This window comes from Morus notabilis, unplaced genomic scaffold (genome assembly GCF_000414095.1).
Source record: "Morus notabilis unplaced genomic scaffold, ASM41409v2 Scaffold81, whole genome shotgun sequence".
NCBI classification, from domain to species: Eukaryota; Viridiplantae; Streptophyta; class Magnoliopsida; order Rosales; family Moraceae; genus Morus; species Morus notabilis.
In genome coordinates, this window is record NW_010357153.1 from 55824 (window position 1) to 63980 (window position 8157).

Consider the following 8157-nt stretch of genomic DNA (forward strand, 5'->3'; position numbering starts at 1 on the left):
TCTAAAAAATCAAAATGATGATCGTGGTAATTTTTTTTTTTTTTTTTCCCTTTCTTTTCGTGATTGAGTGATGATTTTTGTAGTAGCTCCATTTGCCTTTCAATAGGTATATGGTAAATTACAAGGAAGGTTGGTGGAATTGAAGCTTCAAATAAAGTAAAAAGGAGCGGGGTTTCAAATTGCGTGGACCTCATGAATATCTATTGAAGGCCGAGTAAAGCTACTACTAGGTTAAGCACACAGTAATTTTGTGTAAATTTTAGGATAAACTTCATATGTTTCCATTAAATCTTGAGCCTGTTAACAACTTCCCTCGAAATTTTAAAACGTAACATTTATTTTCTTCTAACTTTGAAATTGTGATAAGTTTGGTTCTTCTATTAGTTTTATTAACAAACTTTCAAATGTCACACAAATCTCAAAACTCAGTATTTTTTTTAAGAAAACAAAACACTTTATATTTATAAGAAATACCTTAAAAATAAAAATAATGATCTTGCACAAATTAAAAGAAGGCCGACCATATGCAACCTCCCCTCCCCTAGGTGATGGCATCCCCAACGGTTGTCCAGAGCAAGCCCTATCCACAGCACTATTTGCCTCAATGGTTGCGCACCATTCTTTCATCTTCAACTCAGATCTTGATCATAACCCCCTTCACCTCATATGTGAGTCGCCACTCTCCCTAGAGTGTAACGACCCACACTTTTACTTAGTATGATATTATCCGCTTTTGGTCTGAGTTTGTGGGGCTTTATTTTTAGGCTTCACCCTAAAAAGACTCATACCATTGGCATGTGGTGTCACTCCTTATAAATTATCACTTATAACCTTCCTCAAGGCGATATGAGACTGCACAACTTACCTTATCTTGATCTTTTTGCCTCAATGATTGATGATTATCACAATCATCCCTCCTTTTGAGGCTCATCATCCTCATTGACCACGCTTCAAGTTAGGTACATGCCCTCTGATACCATCTGTAACAACTTATACATTCACTTGGTATGATATTGTCCGTTTGAGACCTGAGTCTACACCATTTTATTTTTAGACTTCACCCTAAAAGGCATCACATTATTATGAGGCGGTGTTCTTTCTTATAAACTATTATTTATAATCTTTCTCAGGCAATGTGAGACTATACAACTATAATCTCACTGGTTTCTCTGAGCTTTAGGGTCATTCCCACTTTACTTTGAAAGTTCTCATTTTGCCCCTTGAATTTTAAATTTGTCCCATTTAAGTCCATTTGTAAGAATTTCTATAAAATTAGGTGGAAAAAGAGGGGGTTGTGGCCATATAGTTTTTATATGTTTGATTTTAACAGAATTTTTAAATAAAAATACCACATGACAGCATTACTCTTTTTTTTTATCTATTTTTAATAAAAATTACAACAAAATAGGTTAAGTGGGAACAATTCAAAGTTCATAGGACAATATTGTGAGAGTTTTTAAAGTTCGGAGGGTAAACGGGGATGACCCTAAAGTTTAGGAGGCTGCCGGTAATAATAATCTATGAAATAATTATAGAAAAATATAAAATGTGTTTCCAAGATAGAGAATAATTTATTCTTTCATATAAATTCAAAAAGACCATGAGAGTGCAAGAAAATGGTTAAATTAAGACATTATATGAGATTCTTTGATCAACAATATATTTAGTAGAGTTTCTTATCTTTTGAATTTGCTTGAAGCATTTTATACGAAGAATGACCATGTTTGAGTGTTTAGTAAAAATGCAAAGCACCAATGCAGTTTTAGAAATTTTACGTTAGGAATAAAATCATTTTGGTCACCGAAATTCCATTTAAATATCCATTTAACTCTGCCTCTGCCTTTACTTTTTTATACATAATAAAGCGCAGTGCTTACATTAAAAGGATAACAATTTCAACACGGGTCTCAAAAAAAAAAAAAAAATATATATATCTATATATATATATATATATAGGTTATGTGACTTATTTTGATAATCCAACTGAAAACTATATATAAAATTATGATCTAACCAATTATGTGGCTATATATGTGACGGCGGTTCAATTTGGAAACTTTAACACATAAAATATTTATCAGTGATGAATCACCTAAATACATGGTATATGTATTATTAGGTTCATGTGCTATGATGCATATATATCAACTGGAAGGTTCCTCGAAGAGTGATTACTCATATATAAAAATATATACGTATACATATACATATATATTTATGCACAATTTTAAGTCACACGTACAGTACTGAAAATGGATCAATCGTGCTTGGTGATGATCATATGGTCCTCCCGACATTCAAGGGAATAAATTTAATTGATCGAAAGGGAAAGGCGGATGTATGAAAATAACATGGTGCTGCAAACATTTAATATCCCGTCTACATTTTGCTTAATCTATAATATACCTGCCTTGCATATATATAGTGAGATGATGAGAATTTAATTCAAAAAATGACAAATGAAATTGACTTTGAGAATGATGCATGCGATAGAATTAACTTCCATGTACGTGTGTTAAATATTTTTAAACTTCACAAGATTTACTGATCGATAGACATACAATTTTACTGAATAGTACTTCGTGCATGTAATAGTGTCTATCTGTAAATAGAAAGTTTTTCTTTTTCTTTTATTCTCTAATTTTGGCGTTTTAGTCAGGTCAACTTGGGGGATCAAAAAACTCTAACATATCACTCAGGGCTATATAGATATATTCCTATTTTTCTCAGTCATACATACATATATATATATATATGTATGTATATATAGATATATTCCTATAGAACCTCTACATGAGACGGTTGCATTTTGGCCATGATTTTCACAACCTTTTCTTTTTCTTTTTCTTTTTTCTTTTTTCTTTCCCAGTTGCAATCCTAATTATCTCAGCTTGACTTATTTCACCAAAAAAGAAAAAAAAACCGGAAATACCACTTAAAATGGTAACAAATTTTATTTATGCCACACTACTTAAAAATAAACAATTACTATTCAATCAATAAAGAGAAAGCAAAAGGCCTCAATAGCATCTAATTTGAAATTTTTTAAAAATATCCCCTCAAAATGGAGCCACTTTTTATTTCTACCCCTTAACATTAACCTATATATTTATACTTTTTAGACTAGAACTAAGGTAGAATTTTTTAATAGTGTACATGTGTAAGTCAACTACTTAAAATGATATAATTTACAATTTTCTCTTTAAAATAATAGAAATTATAATAAAGTACATACATAAAATCATGGCAAATCATGTACTTTTTTCTCTTCCACAAAACCAGTCGCTGAAATGAATCACTGCCATGCCTGGTGGAATGCCATGTGATTTCTCTGATTATATATGAAGTTGCATGCATGGGATGGAAATTAATAAGCTTTACTTCTTGATTCAGCTATTTCAGTTCTCTCGATGGTAGAAAACTTCAAACTTGACCACAGGTTAAGTAAAACTGAAACTTCTTCTTTGCTTTTGTCATAGCTAGCTAGCTAGCTAGCCATAGGAGCCTAAACAAGCAGGCATAAAAGTGTGTCAGTGTGTTAGTTTGTAATAATATTATTATAGTTTAAATGAATGCCTTCCATCGTCAAATATGTATGCGGACCAATCAGACACTTATAATATTTTTTTTATTGATCGTTGTAATATGATGGCCTCGTTCATTTTGCTGATTCAAGTTTAGAATTCGAGTTTTATTATAGTGAAAAGCTCTTACAAACAATCACATCTAACTTTTTTGCTACAGTAAAAAGCTCTCACATAAAATCACATCTCAACTCGAATTAAAAACTCGAATTAGCGAATTGAACGGGCCCATCATTCACATGTTTGTATAATCAATTTGCTTTAAGGTAACATTAAATAAACATAGTTCAATATACGTCGAGTATTTACTTAAGTAAATTAAGTGCTATACGAATATATAAATGATATTACAATAGAAAATGAAAAATGTTACAAGTTTGTGATGGCCTGTATGACGTATTTAATACTTTTCTTAAATCTATTATCCATGTAAATATGTAATGCATTTCTTATCAAAAAAAAAAAAAAGTTTGTATATATAGTTTTTTAGAAAGCTTTTTTTTTTTTGCTCTCTTTAAAGGTTTGGTGATCATGACTTGATAAGGGTAGATAAGGTGAGTTGAGTTGTTAAGTGAAAATGATACGTCACATCTTAAGAACTTTGATTGTATATAATATGCAAAACAAGTCCACATTAAAGAACAAATCCAATTATCCTTTTGTGATTTTTGGTGATTAAATAGATAATAAGCTTAATGATTGGTCCAGACCTGAGCCTTAAATGTGATGGCTGACTATGTTAACGCGTGGTAATGATAACCATACCAGCCACATGAGTCTTTCAAATCTAATCAGGTCGGCAAAAAAATGATCATGATCAAGGATGATGAACCCCACATAAGATCAAACGCACCAAATCCCTCCACATGTCAACACTCCATATGAGAGACTCGATATGGCATACACATGCACTCACAGAAACAAAACGTCCACTAGCTAGGTTATATTATTGGGTGTCCCAATTGCCAAAGCCCAACATAATAATAGAAGCAGTAGAAGAAGAAGAAGACATAAAAAGAAGAAGGCAAGAAAAGAAAAAGCTTATTAGTCTTTCCTTTCCAATATCACCACCACCACCACCAAAAAAGAGAGAAAAGAGAAGGGGTTTGTAATTAGCACCACAAGACAAAACACACACACATATATATATTGGTGTATATATATATATATATATATATATATATTGAGATTAATCTCAAAGTAAGCTAGCCATTATTCTCTGGGGGGGTTATTGAGATGACAAGCGTTGAGAGAGATTTGAACTTCAAAGAGACTGAGCTGTGCCTCGGTTTGCCAGGTGGGTGTGGAATAACAGCCGAGCCAGCCGCCGCGGAGACCCCCACGAGGCCTGCGGCCACCACAGGGAAAAGAGGCTACTCTGAGACTGTTGATCTCAAGCTCAATCTTCACCGCCAGTCTGTTAAGGAAGATCTGAATGAGATTAACATAAAGAGTACTAGTGCTCCTCCCAAGGAGAAGAACCTCCTTCCCTGCACCAAAGATCCTGCTAAACCACCTGCCAAGTAAGTTAGTTACAAATTTTTATTAATTTTATAATATAATTAATCTCGTCCTTTGTTCTAATTTTTTTGTGTTTCTGTGCTTATCCCAGGAATAATATCTGTAGTTTTAATATACATGAATTTCGAAGCTGGTCTTTTTCCTATTATTCATGCTTTTGATTAAATTAGTATTTGTTTGACATTATTCCTCATGCTTTGTTTCAAAAAACTTGTGCTCCTTTTTAGTGCAAGCTGGTACATACATATAAATTAGGGTTTTTTTTTCCCTGAAAAGTTAAGTATCTTTTTTCACAATATTAATAACATGGCTAAAATATTAAGGGTTTTTTTTTTCCTCTTTGGGTTCAGGGCACAAGTTGTGGGTTGGCCACCAGTGAGATCGTATAGGAAGAACATAATGGCACAGAAAATGAGCACAAATGAGGAGAGTAGTCCTCATGAGAAAACTAGCAGCAGCAGCAACAGCGCAGGAGCGTTTGTGAAAGTGTGCATGGATGGTGCACCATATCTTCGTAAGGTTGATTTGAAGATGTACAAGAGCTACCAAGAGCTTTCTGATGCCTTGGCCAAGATGTTCAGTTCCTTTACCATGGGTAAGTTTATTTTCACTATCATATGTATATATATATTACAATCATAAAACAAGTAGTACTATTTGTTTCATAGGTTACAATTATTGTTCAAACTTTTTTGTTACAGTATTCTTTCTTATAAAATTTAAATTTCCATCCAAATTTGTCTATTTAAATAATTCATACTTTTCTGTTTAAACCTATGAATCAAATGAGTCATATATTGATCAAAAGGACCGGAACAACAAATGTTTACAAAAAAGAAAGGGGGTATGATTAGTGACATATAGGTAGAATTTTTCAGGATGTAACACTAATTTAAATAATATTTTTGTGGTGTTTTTTCATTGGTAATTTTTCCTGTTGACATTATTCTATGTGTGTACATGTTCATGAAGAATATTGGTACAGAAGGAAAACCTTTTTTTTTAAGGGATATTAAAAAAAAATAACTTTGAATTATAGGGTTATAGGTAGCAGAAAAACTGACAATAGTACAAATTTAACTAACCCCAAAAACAAACATGAGAATCTTGATGAAATTTTCCAAATCATATGCTTTGTGTACAAATTAATTATCTTATGGATCTTACCATGTGATATATTTTAGATCTTGTAGCTAAGTAAAATAAACTTTTTAGATATAATAATATATATAATCTTGGTGCGTGTGAGTCATTCTTATTAAAAATTATTGTTGTTAATTGAAGGTAACTATGGGGCCCAAGGAATGATAGACTTCATGAATGAGAGCAAGTTGATGGATCTACTGAACAGTTCTGAGTATGTGCCAACCTATGAAGATAAGGATGGAGACTGGATGCTCGTGGGCGATGTTCCATGGGAGTAAGATTCTTACTATATAATATAAATATATATATCTATATATATATATATATATAGACACACACACACACACACACACACATATTTCTTCCCTTTACAAACCCTAATTAAATAAAACAAAAATATATCAAACAGACTAGAAACATTTTATTATATCTAACAACAAATAACACGATTATATATAATTTCCCACCAAAGATACCTTTTTCCTGAAAATTTTAGTGTTCAATATATACTTCTGCTAAGTTATGTTGCATAAGAAAATAAATATCAAAAGAGATGGATGCTCGTGGGCGATGCTCCATGGGAGTAAGACTTTTTCTATATAATATATATATATATATCTATATATATATATATATATATATAGACACACACACACACACACACACACATATTTCTTCCCTTTACAAACCCTAATTAAATAAAACAAAAATATATCAAACAGACTAGAAACATTTTATTATATCTAACAACAAATAACACGATTATATATAATTTCCCACCAAAGATACCTTTTTCCTGAAAATTTTAGTGTTCAATATATACTTCTGCTAAGTTATGTTGCATAAGAAAATAAATATCAAAAGAGATAAAATTCAGATGAATAGATATTCCAATATTATCTATATTCATTAATATGTATACTTGGCCTGTATATATATTTATATTTGCAGGATGTTTGTTGATTCATGCAAGCGCTTGCGAATAATGAAAGGATCTGAAGCAATTGGACTTGGTACGTTATATCTTAACATTACATATCACATTCATCATGTTAATTTCAATTTATATATGTAATATTTCCAACTTTATATCTTAATTAGTAGCTAAAGAATTAAGTTATAATTATCCTAAAAAAAAGTAGAGATCCACTTTTTCTTCATAAATTAGAAATATTCCTTAATCATATTAATGTTACATGGTATTTGCTTTCTTTAATATTGTGAAGAAAATTTTTTTTCAACAAAAACTTCTAATAATAAGGAAAACTTGTTAAAAAATTTTCAGCTCCAAGAGCTATGGAGAAATGCAAGAACAGAAGCTGATGAAATCCAGATCACAAACTCTTTTTATGTCGTAAAGAACTCGTGCAAGGACAAATGGAGCAGGGTGCGCAGTTCTGTGGACGTGTCTGTACTATTTGATCGTATATAGATATATTGAAGATCTTGATATTTGTAATATTAATCGACAAGAAGCAATAAACTTCAGCTACTGTCTGGTTTGTTTAATTACTAATGGCTTGCTGCTGAATAATTTCACATTTTGGGTTTTTTTTTTAAATTTTTTTTTCTTTTATTGTTGTTGTCCTTGCTGTCATAGTTGTTGTGTGTTTTGTTCCTTCAATTTTATTAATGCTACTTTTTTTCCCCTCTGGAAAGATTCTTCATGTCATTTACTTTTGATGATTTTGTATATATCCAATATTATTAATTTAATGGTACACTGAAACTATTTTTGGCCGAGGTTAATGTATTAAAATTCATGACGCAAGTGATGCAAGGGAACAAGGCCATGTGAATGTTGATAGGGCTGTCATTTATGACCATTAATTAATGGCATTAGTTTATTCTAATTTATAGAAAATAATCAAACATATTATACTTATTTATAATACACACTATACAT

The 8157-nt window shown here is 31.3% G+C and overlaps 1 protein-coding gene across 1 annotated transcript; it reads left to right on the forward strand.

Moving 5' to 3' along the window:
- Positions 1-4624: 4624 nt before the first annotated feature.
- On the forward strand, positions 4625-7836 carry LOC21399382 (auxin-responsive protein IAA14). Its single transcript, XM_024167259.1, has 5 exons — positions 4625-5107; positions 5456-5700; positions 6390-6525; positions 7203-7264; positions 7537-7836. The coding sequence occupies exons 1-5, from the start codon at positions 4821-4823 to the stop codon at positions 7572-7574; spliced, it is 768 nt and encodes a 255-aa protein (XP_024023027.1). The 5' UTR covers positions 4625-4820; the 3' UTR covers positions 7575-7836.
- The last annotated feature ends 321 nt before the right edge of the window (positions 7837-8157 follow it).

Bases quoted from the DNA above. Each gene is read 5' to 3' on its own strand.
- LOC21399382 (XM_024167259.1), top strand. From the start codon at position 4,821: ATGACAAGCGTTGAGAGAGATTTGAACTTCAAAGAGACTGAGCTGTGC. The intron at 5,108-5,455 runs GTAAGTTAGTTA...CTTTGGGTTCAG, and splicing joins CCTGCTAAACCACCTGCCAA to GGCACAAGTTGTGGGTTGGC. The intron at 6,526-7,202 runs GTAAGATTCTTA...TTATATTTGCAG, and splicing joins GTGGGCGATGTTCCATGGGA to GATGTTTGTTGATTCATGCA.